Source organism: Vicugna pacos, chromosome 5 (assembly GCF_048564905.1).
Source record: "Vicugna pacos chromosome 5, VicPac4, whole genome shotgun sequence".
Taxonomy (NCBI): Eukaryota; Metazoa; Chordata; class Mammalia; order Artiodactyla; family Camelidae; genus Vicugna; species Vicugna pacos.
Window position 1 is genome coordinate 14147771 of NC_132991.1, and position 20257 is coordinate 14168027.

Below are 20257 nucleotides of genomic sequence, written 5' to 3' on the forward strand. Positions count from 1 at the left end.
TTCACATAAGTGCTTTGAAAATAATAAAGCCAGAAAGTGACCTACCTTTTGAGTGAGCAGAGCTTGCACAACTTGGTTGGCTACCTTTAAAAAATAAAGAAAAGAGTTGCCGTTTATAATAATGAGACTTTCTATGCATGGATTCTAATTTACCAGTAAGTTTCCCACAGCTGACTATATATAGCTAATTAGCTCATTTGCTTCTTTCCTATACTTCTACAGGACCCGATTCTTTTCATAATAAGCCTAGCCTTATAGGTAATATTTTGCTTTTTTCCAAAGGTGACCTTGTTGCTAATTAAGATGGTTAGACTGGAAAGATCATTCATACCTTGAATTTCACATTTCCATATTTGGAAAAATAATATCCTTTCATACGTAAAGTACTTTAAGAATGCTAAAAAATGATATAGTGCAATACATGATCCTAATTATCTGTACACAGTTTCTACACTTTGCTGATTTACAACGTCCTTTGCCTCTCCTTCCTATTCTTTTGCTGTGTGACTGTTTCGCTTCTTAAAATTACTTGCAATAGACACAGGTCGAATGGTGCAGAACAGGGACAACTCCTCTCCTGTATGCTCTGCTTTCCTGCTCCACATCTTTGTTTATGCCACCCTCTTGTCATTGCTACCTGTGATGAAGTCTGGTAGTTGTCTACTCCATCCTTCATTCTCCCCTTCCCCCTAAGCCACAAACCCTGATTTTTTGGTTAGGCACATCCAATTATAGTCCCCAGCCTTCCTTGTCACTATGTGGCAAACTTCTGGCCAATGAGTAATTAGCAGTCTATTTTCTTGGACTTATAGGAAGTCTCATAGAAAGGGGGGGCTCACCCTTTTTTTTTTCCTATATGGGATATGAAAGTGATGGCTGGAGCTTCAGCAACCACTTTGACAATGGAAGTCACATATTAAGTATTTGGGGGCAGAAAAATCAGATGAGCCTGGTCCTGATGATCCATGGAGCTGCACTATCTCTGAACTTCTTAATACGAGGAAGAAGTCAAATAGCCATGGTTATGCTGAATTTCCTCCAATACATAACCAAATATAATTGTCACTAATATATTAATAGAATCTCAATTTTCTCTAGGTATCAGGCAGCTTGGGATGATAGGAAAAGCTGGGCCCCTGTCAGCCCACGAAGGTGAATCTTGATTAATTAAGCCACTGTTGGTAATTTCATTCCCTCTCAGTGACTGGCTGAGGAGTAGACAGGTGACACAATTCCAGTTAAGGACCATGTGAAAAACTAATAGCATGTTCTGGGTATTTCAAGGATCTGGCACTTTTTCCAGATAATCATTCATTGTTTCTATATGTATTTGTATTAAGATTTCTTTTTCACCTGCAGATTTCAGAAGCACTTCACAAACAGTCACTTACTAAATTTCACTACAGCCTTGAAGCTAGGTACCCATATGGCCACTATTGACAAACTATAGTAGATAGGGGAATTATGTGATAGTTTTTAGTCAGTACATAAACTATAAACATTTAGTGTGATAACTGAAACTGACAGCAATAAAGATCTAGTCAGGATACTTAAATATCCTAAATATAAGGTATTTCTGTTCATTCATTTCTTCCTTCATTTATCCAGCACAAATCTGCAGAGAGTCTCTATTTGCAAAGCTAGGTGACCGGGATGTGTTCCTTGGTTTCAAAGAGAACATAGCTGGAAGGAGGCTGGCAAGAACACATTTCTAAGTGTGATATGTATGTAATCATGAAATCATCTTGGTAATTCTCCCATTCAGCTGAAGGCTGGACCACACTTTTATCTTCTTTTTCTCTCAATAACAAATTTACATTTGGTGATGCTAAACTATGCATGCTTGTTTGTCTGTCTAGCATAGTGCAACAGATGACAGTAAAAAAGTTTTCATGAAGCTTAATTGTTTCTTGACTCAATATTGACAAAATAGCACATCCTTAATGACAGTGGGCAACCAGTAAGCCTCACTGAAAATTAAAATACAGGCTGTCATCAACTTGTGGCTAGCAGACATTCACACCACAGCAGTAAAATGACTAGAATCAGATTACCTATAATTGATTAGTTGAACTGTATGCACAAGAAGGATTTTTTTTTCCTATCAAAATCCTTTTCAAATTTATGTTGTTCACAATAAGTAAAAAAGAAAGGCCTTTCTTGAAACTAACTGTAGTTTTGAAGAAAAAGTATTCTTAAGTATTTTCTTTTAGTACAGGCCAAGTTAAAGAAGCATATCTAAGAACTATCACAGAACAAAATAAACCATATTTTCTGTAACTGGTGCTTTTTCTTTGTCCTTTATCACTTTGTTTATATCTAATCACAATGGTGATAAATGTTATTCAGCCCACAGAAATTGGCCAATAGCATAATCTTGAAAATCTTTCAGTTTTTAAATGTTCATTCCAATTCATAACTGAGAATTTGAAGTCAAACTATATATCATGTATTTTATTCTTGCAAATTAAAAAAACAACAACAGAAGAACTGATCTATTCATGCTGCTTGAATCAGGAACAATGTATCAGAGTTAATTTATACTATAAATAATTTAATCCTTTTGGATCGCAAACTTTGGATTTGATTTACATTCTCATAAAACTGCCTAATATCAATATTTTCTTTTCTTCCCCCAAACTGGTTCCTCACTTAAACTAGTCTGTAGAATGGTGGTCGCATAAAATAGCTCTCTGCGTGATTTAATGGGAGTCATAAATGAATATCTTATCTGTAAGAGCTTGCAGGAGTAAATATGTTATATCTTTGTAGTCCAAATGTGTTTGCCCTATAGGCTTGCAGACTCTCTCTGATACAGTTCCTTTTGGCATGTACTTTGGACAAGTGTTTACTCTACTTGAAAATTGAACAAAGATATGTGAATGCATTATTCTTTACCTCCTGACATGGGGTTATATTACCCAGCAGAGCTCACAGGTTCTTTGCAGAAAGGCAGGCACGTGATACAAACGCTTTCCTTGGCACTGTTTATAAAGATCGTTTCTTGGCTTTTGTTACTACTATGACCAGCTCAGCTTCTCTGATGCATCAACAGAACAACTGTTCGGCGCTTGCGCCTGCAACCTCTAATAGGTTCACAAGATGATCCCTGGAATGGGTCCCTGCCCTCACCAGAGCATCGTGCCTCATGCCCTTAGCACTTGGGCTGCAAATCATCACCCACTCGCAGGCCCAGCTAATGAGAACAAATACCTTCCAGTGTCATCTGACAGCTTTCCTCTCCAAAGAAAAAATAAAGAACAGCTGGGCTGGGCCAGGGGGACCTGAGACACAAGTGAAGCTGACAGTCCTCAAGCCCCTGGCTTGTGTAACAAGGTCCCTGAGGCTCAACGTGGCACCTTCCCCCCTTCACATGTAGGAGAGGAGCAGGGCTGCAGGGCAGACAGGGACAGGGACGTCACAGAGAGGGCCCAGGTCCACCTCTCCTTTCCTCTCGGGAAGGTTTCTCTCAGATGAGCCAGCTCCTCTGACACCTGGCTCATCTTCGACCCACACATCTTTGTTCTTCCCTGTCAAGGGTAGAGGGATCATGATTTCTCCCACATTCCCCTGAAAGGGGGCAGGCAGAGGGAGAAGTCAGGCTGCAGAGATGTCTGCTGTTTTATTGCAAAATGGTCCCTGAGGCTGAACGAGAAGCCCTGCCTCGGAGTCTCTTCTAAGAGGGAACCTACTCTCACTGCATCTGCAAGAGGTTCAGGGTCAAGGGTGGGGTCGAGGGTGGGGGACTGAGGAGCTCAGTAGACTATGCTTAACAGTCCTGGCCTCCTGCCTGGTGGTCTTGCCTGCATCCATTCATGTGCTTTTTTTTTTTTAATTGAAGTACAGTCAATTACAATGTGTCAATTTCTGGTGCTCAGCACAATGTGCTTTTTAATTTTATTTATTTATTTAATTTTATTTATTTATTTTAATGCAAAGCCACTGTCATATCAGCAAGGTAAGTTAAAAACCCGGTCGCAGAAGCACAGGTTTTGGGAAATGTGCTTTGGAGAAGTTTTCTGTGTTTCTGAGCTTGGTTTATTGTACTAAGGTGGCTGAGGGCAGGTGCGAGGAACACTGGGACAAGATCACAAGAAAGACCTAGGTTCAAATGCTGCCTGTGTAGATCACTGACTGATATGTGGTGGGGGGAGTGGAAGTCGGGGGAGCAACCTGACTTTTCCCATATGTAAAGCAGGGGAACCTCTAAAAGCGTTGTGGAAAATGTATGTGATGACAGACATAAACAGAGAAACTGCCTTGGGCAGTACCTGATAAAAAGCAGTCATCCCATAAATGTTAAATCTGAATTTGGTCACTCAGACTTCAGAAAATAAACCCATTTTAAGGAAGGATGGTTTGAACATATGGGCTTTTATTTGTAAAGGAAAGAAGTATGCGTGTGTGTGTGTGTGCATATGTGTGTGTGTCTGCGTGTATGCATAATATTCATGTATAAATATAAGTTACTAAGCACCTATATTATTTATTCATGCTGTAAAAAATCCTATAAAATACTGGGGTGGGGGAAACTCATCTATATATGTATGTGGGATTCCAGCAAAAACCAATTTGGAAATTAATTTGCTGCTGATAATCTCCATTCATTCATTTACTTATTCAACAAATATGCATTAAGTGACCTAGTCTGGGCCAAAAATTGTGCTGGATCTTGGAGAAATAGTGGTGACTAGAACACAGGTGCTGCCCGTGGTGGGCTGAGTCTAGAGCGGGCACAAGAAGTGGATCATCTGTTGATTTCCTGACATGGGGTTATATTACCCAGCAGAGCTCACAGGTTCTTTGCAGAAAGGCAGGCACGTGATACAAACGCTTTCCTTGGCACTGTTTATAAAGATCGTTTCTTGGCTTTTGTTACTACTATGACCAGCTCAGCTTCTCTGATGCATCAACAGAACAACTGTTCGGCGCTTGCGCCTGCAACCTCTAATAGGTTCACAAGATGATCCCTGGAATGGGTCTATTTATGAAATGAACATTTGAAGCATGTGAGAGACATGAGCAGGGTCATCTTTCCTCTACATTTATCAACACAATGATTTTAAAGATAACTTAGGTCACAGACGTGATGACGAAAGCTGATGGTGATTCCACAATCTAGTCTTGGCAGATAGCAGCAGAATCCGAAAGAAAAGTTAAGAACTGTTCTTAGCAACCTGCTTCTGTCTTTAGTCAGTCTTGGTTTAAAATAAATTCTGAAGCTTTTTTCTTTTTTCTGAACTACACCCTGGGGTCTGCTTTTCCCTGCCCCTGTGCTCTGAAGTGCAGAGCATGGAGAAGTCGAGAAGAACTCAAATACTATATATAGCACCCTCGCTGACTGTGGAACTCTGGCCCGACTCTGGTGGTCTAATGGGGAGGCAAGTTTTCCAACTTCTCTGTGCAAAAGCTGTGCTTGGGAAGTTTGTTAAAACTGTCAATTTCTTGACCCATCATTCTGCTTAAGAAGGGCTGAGTGAGGTCTGAGAATCACAGTTAAGCAATCGAGACACATGTTCCTTCTGGGCAGAAGGGGCCCAGAAACACACTTTGAGAAACACCGGGACAGGGTAAATTTTTTGCTCACTGTTAAGAAATTGAAATAACCCTAATTTCCACGTGAGCCCATTGCCCTTCTATCATATCCAGTTAGGTAGAACTTTCCTCCTCTTGTGGACACTTTCTGAAAATGCTCTCTAAGGCACAGCATTCAGAGATGTAGGGCAGTGGTTCTTAATCTTGGCTGAATATTATAACCCCCTGCAGGGCTTTCAAAATTCTAATACCCAGGGTCCACTCCAGAATCAGATCAGAATCTCTAAGCAGGGGGCCCAACCAGTGGTATGTTTACAGCTCCCCAGGTGAGCCCAAGTGAGAACCACTTGCCTTTCTATATCTCAGACTTTACCTGTCCCAGCCCCTCCTGCTAAAGATGCCCTTTCAGCTCAGCTCCTTTCACCACCTCCCCTCCCCACTGCTCCTTCTGCCCTTTGGTGACTGTGCTGTAAGTCCTCCAAGTCCCCAGTGCAGTCCATTTCCTCTGTGAGTTGCCCACACCTCATCCCTCTGGGACTAACCACCCCATCACTGCTCCTGCTAGGCCGGGGGCACCTTGATGTCCCCGGGCCTAGGTGAGGCTGATAACAAACAAAAGACTTGGAGGATACTGAATGCATCTAAATGCAAGGCAGCAGTTTGAGGAGATGTTATTTTACTTATTTAAATGTGTCCTTATACTTCTCTAAATGGGAATAGATTGGTCTTAAAGGAACTGGCAGAGGCAATACCAAGACTACACAGCACTTCACTGCTTGCCAGCAAACTGTCTGACAGTTGGACAAAAAAGCTGAATTCCAACATGAAAATCTCCAATGGCCCCCCAAATCAGGATTGGTCCTTGGTTTTGCTTTTGCATTGCAAGGCGAGGAGATGAGGGGTTGGGTAGCAGTAGAGGTGGTAACAAAGTGGCAAAGTGTGTGCACATGTATGTGTATGTGTTTGTGTATCTATGGATGTGCATCTGTTTCTTCTGAATAAACACATCCTTCTATTAGAACACACAGAGGGCATGGCCTACTCCCAAGTGTTTTCCCCAAATCTTTAGTATGTTCTTCATTTCCAAGAAAATAACAATCAGTGCAAAAGGGATTGCAAAAAGCTTTAAATTTACATTTTATCCACCTGTGCATGTTTTATGAAACCCACTAGCAAGGAAATAACTTACATGAAGCCTTACCTTGTTAGTTTGTCTAATTAGTATAAAAAGCCTTGAAAAGAATTTCCAGTTGGCATTATTACTACATTCAACTACTCCTTGGAGAGTGTTCTCTTACAATGCGTGGAAATAGATTGTCTACCCTCATGCAATTAGTTACAAAACAACTGGCATGTGTAATCAGGGGCCAGTATTCATGAATACAAAACATTTGTACTGCTCAGAGGTGGTTCTTTGTTGCAAATCACCTCTTTGGCAACAGTTAATTTCTGCAATTAAGAACATAGTCTCCCTCTAAAAATTCTGTCTTCAGTGGAAACTTTATACTAAATGATTTTGTGGGTGAAAACCTAAGTTTTACAGGACACATTCTGATGAAACCTTCAGAAAGTAGGCATAGGGGACACAGAAAACAGAAGGTGAGTTTCCATAAAGAAATGCTCTGAGCTTTAGGCTGATGGGGTGGGTTGACTTGTGGGCAAATTGTGACAAATAAGTTTCTGTGGTGTGATTCACATACATTTGATTTCTGAATACAGATTAAGTCTCGTTGGAAATTTCTGGGCAGTAGGTTAAATGAAATTTTGTTGATCAATACATATGACCCAAGGGCAATATCTGTTCCTTTTCATATCCTTGGATCTATTTGGTCTGTCTTGCCCTAAAACTCTGATTGGACCAAGAGCCTGGGGAACAGGGGTGAGAAGGGCTGGACTGGCCTCACTAGACCTTGAGTCATCACTCCCCCTTTTCATGTCAACTTACTAGTTCTTCTTTTAACTTTGGACATTGTCAAGATTATCCTCAGTCCTTTTAAATCCTGACAGAGCAGAGGACTGCAAACACCATTTTGCTTGATTAATGACTATATATGGCTGGAAATATTAAAGAATTAAAATATGAAATAACTAAGCAATTTTCTGGGGACATTCTGTGGGTTCTTCAACCATTATCAGTAACTGTGATGCAACGTGGTCTGTGCTGTGAGGATGATGGCTCTCACGTGGTGGAGGCAGCGCATTACTCGGACGCATGTTTATCTGGGCCCACCTCCACCCCCAGAGTCTCTGACTCTCTGTGGCTGGGGATGGAGCTTAAGAATCTGCATTACTAACAAGTTCCCAGATGAGGCTGATGCTGCCAGTCCAGGGATCACATTTCAAGAACCACTGGTGTTGGAAAATACCAAGTACAGGTGGAACTCTGATGAGAGACACCATTTCTAGTTGCAAGGGAGGAGAGAAGAATATGGCGGAGGTGTTGACACCACATGTGGGATCTGAGCCTGTGTTCTTTGTCTTTTAACCCATCACCTCTGGGACAGTCAAGGGGAATATCAGGGGGAGGGAAGGGGTAAGAAAGTTCAAGGGCATTTCTTGGAAAAGATATTCCCATTTGTTAATGAGGAGGAGAAGACTGAAGATATAATACCAGTTTCCACTGGTAAGGGAATGGAACTTGATGAAACATAGTTTCTCTTATTTTCTTAAAATCAGTGTTAGTTATAACATAACAACTCTCAAATGGAATCTCCTAGAAGGATATGTGCAAGTTTTAGAGGACTGGGCCACTGACTAGAAAAGTTATCCCATTAAATGCATGACTCCAATCACCAGCCACGTCCCAGATGAGAGCTTGTCAGGGAGGCCAGCGGCCGGTCCTAGCTGGCTGGTACAGTACGGATAGAAGAGAATGAGGGAACTGCACACACTTCGATTTTCTCCTCGCCTCTCAGGAACTCTGAAACGCCCACCATCTCTGCCTTCATCTTTTCATTATCATCAAATAATATTTCTTGAGTTTACTCATGCGCGTGGCCCTGTCTCCTTTCAATCTGCTCAAATTTTCTTCCTCACTTCCCTTTCTCTTCTTGACTTGTTCTCAATTTGCTGATTTTTTCCCTCCGGTTGCCAGCTGTGAACATCATCCCCACCCACTCTATCCAGGATTCGCTTTTTCAGAAATGGCATCCAATTGGAGATGCACAGGTCTGAGGTGGTTTTTTTCATTCACAGGCTGGGATCACACTTACTGGACAGAAGGAATTTATCATACAGTGAAGCACACCCCACCCTATGCCCCAAGAATACGAAACAGTAACCAAGAGGAATTTGCAGATGCCTGCAGAAGGATTCCTTCTCCATATCTACATGTTTACAACCTTCCGTTGAAGGAGAAAATGCTCTTGTTCTCTAGAGACTGGTAATAGACATATATTAAGATCTGACATACATTAAGATCTGGGAATCCTGACTAGTCCAGTCTCTTAGCCAGAACCTCAGCATCCCCCTTACCTCATCGAGACATCTCTCATACTGTTCCCTTTGATTTTCATTTTCCAAAGCCAACGCTGAATTCTCTGCCTGCAGTAAAGATACAAAAATAATACAGCTAAATCAATGAAATGTTGTGTTATGTGACAGCTTCTTCAATACAGTTACTAAATATAGCTCCTCAGGATCCAAAACAATTTTGTAGAAGAATCTTTGACAAGTTTGTTCTAAGTACTATTATAAATATTTCAGGGATGGCTTCCATCTTATCAGCTTGTTCACAAAAAAGACATTATCATTGAAAGAAATGCAAAACTTGATATTCTGAACAGGTAGAAAATCAAATCATGGCCTGATGTGGTGAAAGTGTTCTGTATTACTGATGTGAAAGGGTTCTGTAAAAAAGATTACAACGTTTATTTCATTCGATGAAAATGTAAATGTAAGAAGTGCCTTAATCCACTTCATTAAGACCTGTCACGGTTTCACAACTTGAGATTTGTTTAGGTCATGAAAAAAAAAAATCTCAGGTAAATTTCCGAAAGCGTAATTCCAAATGCAGACTAAACATGTTGTTTCCCTTGTTACTCAGTGACTTTTGACCATGAGACTATACTGAGAAATTGGAGAAATAAACTATACTTGAGTCCCTCTGACCTCCCTTCTCTTTTTAAAAGTGCTGCTTTCCTGCTCCTCTGACCTTGTGGGTACCTGAATGTTGAATAGGTTACTATGGGTTACTAGGGTGAATATGCTTACTAGGTTATTAGCAAAATAATAAGAATAAAAGTCATCAGTAAAAGCATATTAGGTTTTAGAAGAACCATGAAATCGTAGCATGAGAACTGCCCTCTGCATTAGGTGACCTGGGTTCACTCCGGCCACTGCTGGCCCCAGCCTGCATCCTGACCTAAGTTCCCTTTCCCATGGCTGCCCCCTCAACCCCCCCAGCAAATCCCACCCACCCCTCACTACAACCCTGCTGACATCATTCTATTTACTCATTTCTTTAACCCTACAGTGCACACAAAATTGTTACACTACAAAAAAAAGACAAATTCATAATTTCTTTTTTCTTTAGAATGCAGGTATATAGTAAAAATACTGTGTTCACACGATACTAGACCAGCTTGCCCCCACCCCACACACTTTAGTGTGGCTATGCTCTTCAGTTCCTTTGTTTCTGACAGTAGTTGAATTTAATTTCCCTTCTTCTTGTTGGTTTCAATTTATTTTCCGAATATGGAAAACGTTAATGATTCCAAAAGTCAAAACTATACTAAAAGGAGTGAGGAGTCACTTCCTTTTCTACCCCTTCGAGCCCATCCCACCCCCCTCGGACCAGTTCTTACATGGCTGTCATTACTTCCCTGGCTGTCTCACTCTACTGCTACCATCTAGGTACCATCCTGTGCCTTGCCCCCTCCTATTACACATGCAGCAGTCAACTTTCCCCTCACACTTTTCCCCTACAATTCTCTAGTCGTATTCTTTCTATTTTATCAGAGTTGATCACTTTCGCGTGCTATTCTTCCGCCCTTGCCCTGTATATCCTTGTTTTAGCCTCTTTACTGGATGATGATTGGGGAGGTTGGTCTTATATGTCTCTTTTATTTCTATAGCATCTTGAAAATTTCCCTCTTCTTTTCCCCTTCACAATCACATTTCCAAATGGTACCTCTTCTCTCTCTGCCTCCTTTCCCCCAGAAACACTGCCTCACTGAGATGGTCACCTTAGGTTCCACACACTTTCAAGCCCTGCCCACAGCCAGCCCTGGGAACCACATCTCCATCTGTGATCAGATTTGAGCTCATGGTGTCACAACTTCTCTTTCTGGGGGTGCTTTCCTTGTACCCTCTGCTACCACCGCCCTGGGACACACAGGCTTGCTGCCAGAGTGCTGTGGGTATTTGATGTTTATTTTCCTATGGACAGCAATTTGATGTCCTAGTGTTCTGTTTTCTGGTAACATAGAAGATTCTATTTGTGCTTGGTTGATTTAAATCTTTTTTTTTTTTTGGTAGATATATGAAAAGTTTCAGATTTAGGCCCATTTGTTACTTAACAATGAAACTCAGGTGGCCTGACTGAGCTAGGATGCGCACAAAAGGTGAAGACAATGGATGGCAAACAGTCTGCTGGGAGATGCTCTAGCCACTGTCGGATCACCTCAGCCTAGTCGTCATTCAAGGCTGAGGAGCCAAACTCCTGTTACTTCTTTCAGTCTCAATTCTAATACTTGGCTTTGATCTTTTGCCTCTGGGCTCGAATCCCTGTTTTAGCAACTCCCCTTAACTCCCCAACACTCCCATCCCTCTGGTGGATCCCACCATGTTCACTCCATTCTCAGCACTGACACATGTCTGTCCTGAAGCCCCATCCTTCTTCCTGACATCTGTTTGGATTTTTAAGTGCTGGTTATCCCTAGACTGTTCTATCATTCCATTCACCACCCAAACTAAACGGAAAGCTTTTCCTGACCTGCTGCTGTTCCCTCCAGGCCTTGCTGTGGCCTGTCACACAGAACCTCCTTCCGCATGCAGCAGGTGTAACCTCTCAGCTCCTCTCCCAGCCCAGGTGGGCAGGCTGAGTCCACTCCATTGCCGTTGACCTAGCCATACCAGGTTGTGTAACCTTCAGCAAGTCATTGAACCTTTCTGGGTTTACAGTTCTTTAGTAGTTAATGAGCAAAAGGAATGAACTAGCCATTTCACAAAGTGACTTCTGGTTCCCATATTTGGGTACTATGAATCATGGAGAAACTGCTAGAATTTCAATCTTATAAAGTCACTGCTTTCTTTGGAGAAATTTAGCTTTCCTGGGGTCTGCCGCATTTAGTAAGGCCACAGCACAAAGGATGACGTGGAGAGAGAAAGGAAGGAATAGCAACACCAGTTTACATTGCTTTCACTTTTAACATCTTGGAAAAACTGTGTAAGGAAATAGAATTGAAAATGGGAATTTATATGATGTCTACATTTCTCTTCTACCCACAATATCACGTTGCAATAACACTCCAATTGATTCATTCAGATAATTACCATCATTACACCATTTACATTACTTGCCTCACGTTTACTGCTCTGACAATCTCTTACAGGCAAGCAAATTAAATACCTAAAGGATGCTGGTGAAGACACAGTAGTCACATTTCTGGTTAATGTGTTCAGTTGCAGCGACCAATTTAATTGATGTAATCCTACATATCCCAGGGGACGATGGAGATATTAGCAATTACGCCAGTGAAGTTAAAATAATCTTGAAGTCATGATTTTCTTTAATCCATTTGTGTTTATTAGAAATTCAGGATTAACCTGCTACCAATAGGAGACAACAGGGGGGAAAAATAGAAAAAGAAAAAGGAAAACTTAATTAAATTTGATTTAAAGAGATAGTGACTATTTGTATGGCAGGGTTGAGAAAGGATAAGGCAGAGGGGGAAAGAAAATATAGGTGTCACTGCTGAGAATTACTGAATGACCACACAGGCTTTGTCCACTTTCAATAAGCATGTTATTAAATCAGTGTACTCAGAGGACGTCATTAGAGCCTTCAATCAAATGTAGTAGTCGGTCTTTGGGTTCAGCTTTGTCTTCCACAGCCATCAACAACTTTTGCTAGACTTAGTAGTGCCTGATTGAGAGGATTTCCTGCTCTGTGTGGTTTTCTCATAATTCCAAATTATAGGGATCTAAATATGTTTCCGATTTCATCCCTGAAGTCCTTAAAGGTCTTTACAAAACTGAAGAGCTTCATGGAGTAAATCTACATTGCTTTGGTGTGCCGTGGAAAATGGGTCTGACTGAGTATATATTTAAAAGGAACTCTGTTTCTTAAAGGCCCTGCTCTGTGAATGGACAGGCTGGCCAGAGCTGACAAATGATTACAGGGACCAAGGCTTCTAAACCACTGCTCTACATGAAACTGCTAAGTGCTTATTATGTCTAAATCTTTCTCAATACATCTGTGATGCCTGAATGTTTGTATCCTCCCCAAATTCATATGTTGAAATCCTAATGCCCGAAGTGAGGGTATCAGGAGGTGGGGCCTCTGAAAGGTGAGTAGGTCATGAGGGTGGAGCCTCACGAATGGGATTGGAATCCTCACAAAGGAGGCTCTGAGGGTTGCTAACCCCTTCCCTCCAGCGAGGACACAGTGAGAGGGGGCAGGCTATGGCCATGAACCAAGCAGAGGATGCTCACTGGCATGTGACCATGCCGGTGTCTTGATCTTGGACTTCCTAGCCTCCAGAATGGAGAGAAATAAATTTCTGTTACTTATGAGATACTCAGTCTGTGGTGTTTTGTTATAGCAGCCTGAACACACTAAGACAGTATTCTTTTCTACAGACCAAAGGTAGAACAGTTCTACACAAAAAACTTTCCTCTGCATAAAATAACAACTCCACTAGGATTTTCACCTCTTACACTCTGTCCCCACTCATCTATGCAACACGTATTTGGTGCTGGATAGCATATGCCACCTCTCAGATCAGGCCCAACCCCTGTTCATCTCACGAAGGTCAAGTTCTTATTCCCTGGGCTACATCTTTTGTTCCACTGTTCTAGATGGAATATGCTTCACTTTCCCATTGGCCCTTCTAAATTCTACTCATTTTTTGTGGTCTGGCTAAGATCTGAACCTGAAAACTTAAATGGGGGCATATATTTAAATTAAAAAGTAATTTCAGATGAATAGAAAGGTTTCAGAAACATTACAAAGAATTCCCCTCTACCTTTTACTCACATTCCCCAAAGGTTAACTTTGACCACACTTGCCTTATCCTTTGTTTTATGGAGGAAAGAAGAAGGTGGAAAGAGAAGGATGTCCTCTGAAGGGGAAAAAGGAAGAGAAGAAAAACTCCAATTCACAATAGTTAAAAGGGCTGCAACAACCCTGTGGCTTCCCTTCTGTAATAGCCGGCCTTTTACAGAATGACATCTTCCCAGCTTGCAGAAGACCCTTCCATTTAGCAAAGGCAAACAGGTTAGGATAAGGTCAGGAAAAAGGCATTTCTCTAAAAATCACGGTTTGTGAAAGCGCACTTGTCTACGATCGCACCTCTAAACAGAGTCCTGTGGCACGTGAGCTAAATACCCCAGCTGCCCATTATAGTGCATCTCAACAACTTCACTCTGTGGGCGGAGAACCTTCAGGTTCAGCCTTAAAAACAAAACAGAGAGCTCCCAGATATCCTTAATTACACTGTAGTCTGTTCTATTTTGAAAACTATCTAAGGAGAAGGCCCTATGGGAGTGGCCATGTGTGCCACGCCATCCAAGAGTCTACATTTCTGTCTAGTAGTGTGGTAGAAAGCCTGAATGCAAAGGATATCAAGAACTGGACCTGGATATTGAATCTTCTTCCTTCTATCTTCATCAGTTGAAACTCATGGGGTTTCAGGATTATTCATCTCATCATGTCTAGTCATGGCGGTGGCCATGTTGGCAGGGGTGGGGTGAGGCGGTACACAGTGAAAGTGCGTTTCCCACAGACTGCATGTAAGATCACACCTGGGCCAACGTCTAGAGCTTCTGTGCATCTTGGAGGCAAATTTGCCCACTCTACAAAACTTCAGGAAATAGTTATAAGCTCTGTCCATCCACCAAAGGAATAAGACATGCATCCCTGGAAGGCTTAGAAAAAAAACCTCTGTGCCCATACATGCACAGACACACTGTCAAAATGTCCTTACCCTTGTAATAATCTGAGGGATGCCCAGTAAGTCTGGCCCAGCACAAGTCACTGGGGACCTAAATTCAAGTAAAATAGCATCCATATCTCAAGGAGTGTAGGATCTCAACCAATGAGAACCTGTTCTGTAGGCCATGTCTGCAGGTTCATTTTAAAGAGTTGATTAGAAACCACTTCGCAATGAAACCTCTATGTACTTTCGGAATTTAAATCCTTGGGTGGAGCATTAGACTAGAGGATGGCAAACTTGAGTATGCATCAGGATGACATGGCATGCATGTTAAATCACAGATTGTTGGGTATCATCCCCAGTGTTTAGATTCAGTGTATTTAGGGCAGAGCCTGAGAATGTGCATCTCTAACAAGTTCCCAGGTGATGCTGATGCTGCTGGTCTGGGGACCACACTTGGAGAAGCAGTGTCTCAGAGGGATCAGCTTCAGACCTCCTGCCTCCCCCTGGCTCCCACCTCCTGTAGTAGTAGAACTGTTCAGGAGCTTCTCAATGCTTCTCTGGAATTGGGGATGGTCACCACACTTGTCATCTCTGCCAGGAAGCCTTTGCAAGTCTCTTGACGTGAACTAGGTCCCTGAGCTATTTGCTTCCACAAAGTACCGACTACAGGTTTCAAGTATAACACCTACCGTAATGATTTGCACTATATACAGATAAAAACACCATACAACTTTGCACATTGCTTTCTCCGAGTCTGCTTCTCTCCCCCCAGATCAGTGATCCTCACTGCGGGAAAAAAGCCTCTGAGAGAATATTTGTGTGTGTGTGTGTCTGCATTTAGAACAGAAAAAAGTGTGTGTGATTTGGGAAAATATTATTTGATATTACATTGTATCTGGAAAATAATAAAAGGTAATGCTTCCATAATACAAACAAAAAGAAAGCTCAATAATTGTCTTGCCTATGAGGATATGCCGGAAAGAAATCCATGTTTGGAGCTGACAGGCGGTAGGAGGGATCTATCACCCCGGGAGGAAAATGTGAGATTCTAATTGGAGGCCACAGCGAGCTTTGCTAATTTCCTTTTAATTTTTTTTCAATGGAAAGAGGCCTGGGCTTTGAAGTCAAGTGAGCATTTATTTGGATCCTGATGCTTATCATCACCGCAGGCAAGTCACTTGGACTTTGAGTCTGTCTCCTCCTTGATGAGCAGGAGTGACAGACACACCCACTACTCCTCTGGGGTTGAAGGAGATGACGAATGTGAAACATCTAACACAGAACCTGGCCCACTGTAGAACGTAGTCAATGCTAATTTCCTTCTGTCCTTTACAGAACAACTCCCTGCTGGACCCTGGGCAGCTCACACACTTTATCACAGGGAAGGGTGCTGGCCAGGATAGAAGTCGTCCTGTTGATTGGGAAGGTTTCAGCCAAGAGTCCTCAGAACTGGGTATTTTAAACAGCCTCACATACAGATTCGCTCAGGCGCTGGCCCCTTCCACCTGCGGTCTCCCTTTTCTGTGTTGCCCCCTTCACTCCTCTCTCTTCTTAGTCCCACTTTCAGGTACCTACTTACCAGCCACCCTCTCCCGCTAGATAACCCTGCTCTCAGAGAGACACTCCGAGCTTCATTCAAATTAAGATTCAAAGCTGATAAACAAAGCATGAAGAGGATTTGCATTTTAAGAGAGGATTAAAGAGTGAATCTTTAATTGTAGCATTTTAGGAGCTAGAAGGTGGGCAGGTATGCAGGGGTGGGGGGTGGTCTGGGAGAGGGCACTGCATTTCACCTTGAAATCGTATCATCAGTGATCACCTCCTAGGACTTTCTGTAAGGCTTAGAAGGACTTAATCGTAATAACCTCCACCATGTCTTCGAGAAGCTGAAAAGAACGACGTCCTTCCTAAACTGTACACATGAAATAGTCGCCTACCTGATTTGTGGATGCCTTATACTCTTATAGCTCCCTGCCCACCCTTTTATTATAGCCCCCATCACACCATAGTCCAGGATGGTCCACATTCCTCCCCACCACTCCCAGTGCTCTTTGAAGGCAGACACCTTTGTCTTCCACACCCTGCAGTGTGCCAAGAACTTGGAAGGGACCCATACTATTGGTAGTTCTGATCCTTTGCATATACAATTCTTGCATCCTGGGGATGTAGACCACAACTAGGATTATAAAAAGAAACGTTAATTGGTTTAGGGAGATGAATGTTTCCACTTCACGCTTCCAAGATTCTGTTTCTTGGTTCCACTCACACTTGCTTTGCCAACCCTTGCTACTTGTACAGGTCTTGACATTTTGGCAAATCACCACAGCTGCTGGTCCCCTTCTGCCTGCCCCACCCCCGCTCCCACCCCCACGGCTATAAACAAGAATGGAAAAGCCCAAGTAAACCCTTCAGACTGACACAGAGTGAGAATAACAAAGTTACACAAACACAGAATAGTAACTGACACATGCACCTGAAAATAGGCTGCATAAACAGCCGCCGGAGTCACATGCTCACACCAGAAAATCAGCAAACTCCTCTCCAGGAGCATGCTGGCAAATACTGAACAACTGTTTCTTTGAGAGAGAAGAACCTGCTTTGTGGTCTTCTCCGATTTGCATGGTGTAATTACTCTCATCATGACTGATTTCCAGCTGCCAAACACAGAGCTGAGAGGAGAGCAGAGCAGAGTACTTTCAGGTAGCATTCTTACTATACAGGAGAGAGCACTGTGGTGGAAGCCAAATGTTGTAACATAATTAGGAAGTGATGAATTTTGAGTATATATTACCCTTTATCTTGAATCAAGATAAGTTTATATAATTTAATTTATAATTGTTATGTTTCACAATGAGCTTGTGATATTCTCTAAAAAGTACCAATTGGCTCTCAAAAGCTGGCATGAGCTGGCTTCTGCACACCATCCCGCACACCATCGCTTCTATCAGAGAGCCTGAGAAGAGCTCTCAAATGGTGTGATCGCGCATTTCTATCTGCTAACACAGAGGGTTGACTACTTGTGCCTGATTTTTCATCCAGGAACAAGTCTGCCTCACTGGTGACCATCAGGTCTCAGCTCAGATGCCATTCCCATCTCTGCTTTCTTCCTAATATCTGTTTTGATTTTGATTTATGTTCGATTTTGGAAACTCAAACATAGGCTCTATAAATTTATTTTTAAGGGTACATGTACCTCCTCCCTAATTAATGAGGCTGCCTCCTTTGTCTCTGCATTTGCTAAGGGGGGATTTACCTGACCTCCTCTCCCCTGTGACTCCATCCCCCACCCTCCACCAGCTAGAAGAGGAAAATGGGTCTTTTCAGCATGGAACAGACTGTGCTTGGGAGTCAGCCTCGTGTTGACTCAGGGAAGTGAAGATTTGCGTGTCTGACAAGTGTGTGTTTTTCAAGACTGGTAGAAACATTTCACTATTCCAAACATTTAATACTACAGTCAAATTATTCCTATTAAAACCAAAAACCTTAGCAACTTAAAAAATTACATATTTGTGCTCAAAATGTAAAAAGTATTTTTAATTGTGGACAGAACCAAAAATTCAGGTTCTCTCAAATTCTTAGCAAAAACAACCTTTGAACATATTTCACTCCCCAAGTGTGCTTTCAGAAATACCAGATCTACAACTTTCAAGTAATAGGAGACTAGAGTGAATTCTGTGGTTTTGGAAGAGTCGCAGAGAAATTTCACAGAGCTGAGATACATGAAAGGATCTGATCACTCTGTTCAGTACAGAATGTCTGTGACATTAACAATCTGTCATTTTAGTAGTTGAACTATACAAAACTTGACTGATTTACATAACATAATATCAATTGATATTCTGACCCTATGACCTCATTTAACTGAAGACCCCTAGACTATATGGGGTAGATGACATTAGCCCCCCTTTACAGATAAAGAAACTGAAAGAGATGGTCCATATACATCCTTTAAGCTACAGGGTTTTCTTTATATACACAGTCCTTATTCTTTAACTATTTTGAAGGAAAAACATATAAACAAATACAGCCTGAGAAATATAACCTGAGCAGTTGTCCCTACTCTACAAAGAAGCAGGCAAAACAGGTGGTTGAATTGACTGGGAATTCCTCAGGAAGAGGCATCTCTGACCTCTAAACTATACAGGAATGGAAAGACAAAAAGAGGAAGTTAACAAGCACAGACATTTGTGTTCCAGGAATCATTTTACCCCAACGAGGAAGTTACTTTAACATGTGAGTTAGAACTACCAAGATAAATCATTACACATGCACCAGATCGGCACAAACAGAAAGAACATGTATGGCATGTGTAGAAAAACACGTGGAGAAACAGGATCTCCCATACAATACTGGTAGGGGTGGAAGTTAGTACACGACTGTACAACAGTTTGCCTCAACCTACTGAAGGAGAGGAGACTCATACCTCCTGGCCCAGCAGTGCCATTTTCAGGTACCTCCACTACCGGTGTCTGTGAACACACACAGCAGGATGGCAGTACACATACATTCACAGCAGCTTTGTTCTTCCCAGCTCCCAGATGCAAATAATTCAAGTGAAGATTAACAGTGCAAACTGGTAAGTTGTGATAAATTGATGTAATGGAACACTATACAGAAATAAGAAACAGTAGAATAGAGAGCATGTAAAGTATAACATGTACGAATCTTGCAACGATACCACTGAATAAAAGAAGCAGGAAATACATTTAAACATATTTATACATACATACGCATAATCTCTGAACATGATTCCATATACAAATGTGAAAATTGGAAAAATTAAATTATGTTGTTTTGGGATACAAAAATAGGAAGTAAAACTATTTTTTCAAAAGGCAAGAAAATGATAATTCCAGAAGTCAGATGAATAATCGCCTCTAGTGGGGAGAAAGGGGGCTGTGATAAGAGAGGAGCCCATGGGCTCTGGGCTACTAGCAATATTTCATTTGTTGACCTAGTAGCAATTACTCAATTGTCTGCATTATAATTTTTCACTGTAAAATGCATTTATGCACTTGTCTCTAAACACATTTCTCTCTCACACACGCGCACGCGCGCACACACACACACACGCAACTAATAGAGCACTACGCAGGCTTGAGGGCAAAGAAGTTCTGGAAGGGATTCGGTGTTCTTGGGCAGCCCAGATCTGCTGTAACAGGGTCAGAGGGTGCAGAGTGGGGACACTAGCCAAAGCTAAGGACAGAGAAGTGGAAGGAACCAGACACTGTGGTGCAGGGGAGGTGTGGTGACCAAACGTGTATTTTAAGTAACTACCCAGCACCAGTGACAAAGAGGGACTACAGAGGCAGGTGAGGAGACCAGAAAGCATGTGACTGCAGCATCCTGTCAAGGATAACCTACCCCTGAGCTAAGTCAGTGACATCAGGAAGAAGGAGGGAGATACACATTAGAGAGAGAATTCAGAACACATTCACCAGCTCCTAACCAGCATCTAGATGAGGGCAGCAACAACCAAAGAGGAAGCAAAGGTTGATATTCTAGGTCTCTGTGAGGGTAATAAAATCTTTGATAGAAAATGAGAGCAAAGATCGACAGATAGACAGTGTTGTGGGAGACTTTTAGAAAGAGTCTATTGCTTTGCCATGTAACATTTCTTC

The 20257-nt window shown here is 42.0% G+C and overlaps 1 protein-coding gene across 12 annotated transcripts in view; it reads right to left on the bottom strand.

Annotated features, from left to right (window-relative positions):
* The window catches only part of NCKAP5 (NCK associated protein 5), a 912592-nt gene that overhangs the window by 185006 nt on the left and 707329 nt on the right, over positions 1-20257 (bottom strand). For all 12 annotated transcript variants that reach the window (XR_012072522.1, XM_072960866.1, XM_072960868.1 and 9 more), the window contains 2 exons: positions 9010-9078; positions 46-84 (listed from right to left, as the gene is read on the bottom strand). Coding sequence is in view for 11 of the 12 variants with exons in the window: in XM_072960866.1 (XP_072816967.1) it covers positions 46-84; positions 9010-9078 (108 nt within the window). In the remaining variant the exon portion in view is untranslated. The remainder of the gene's footprint in view (positions 1-45; positions 85-9009; positions 9079-20257) is intronic.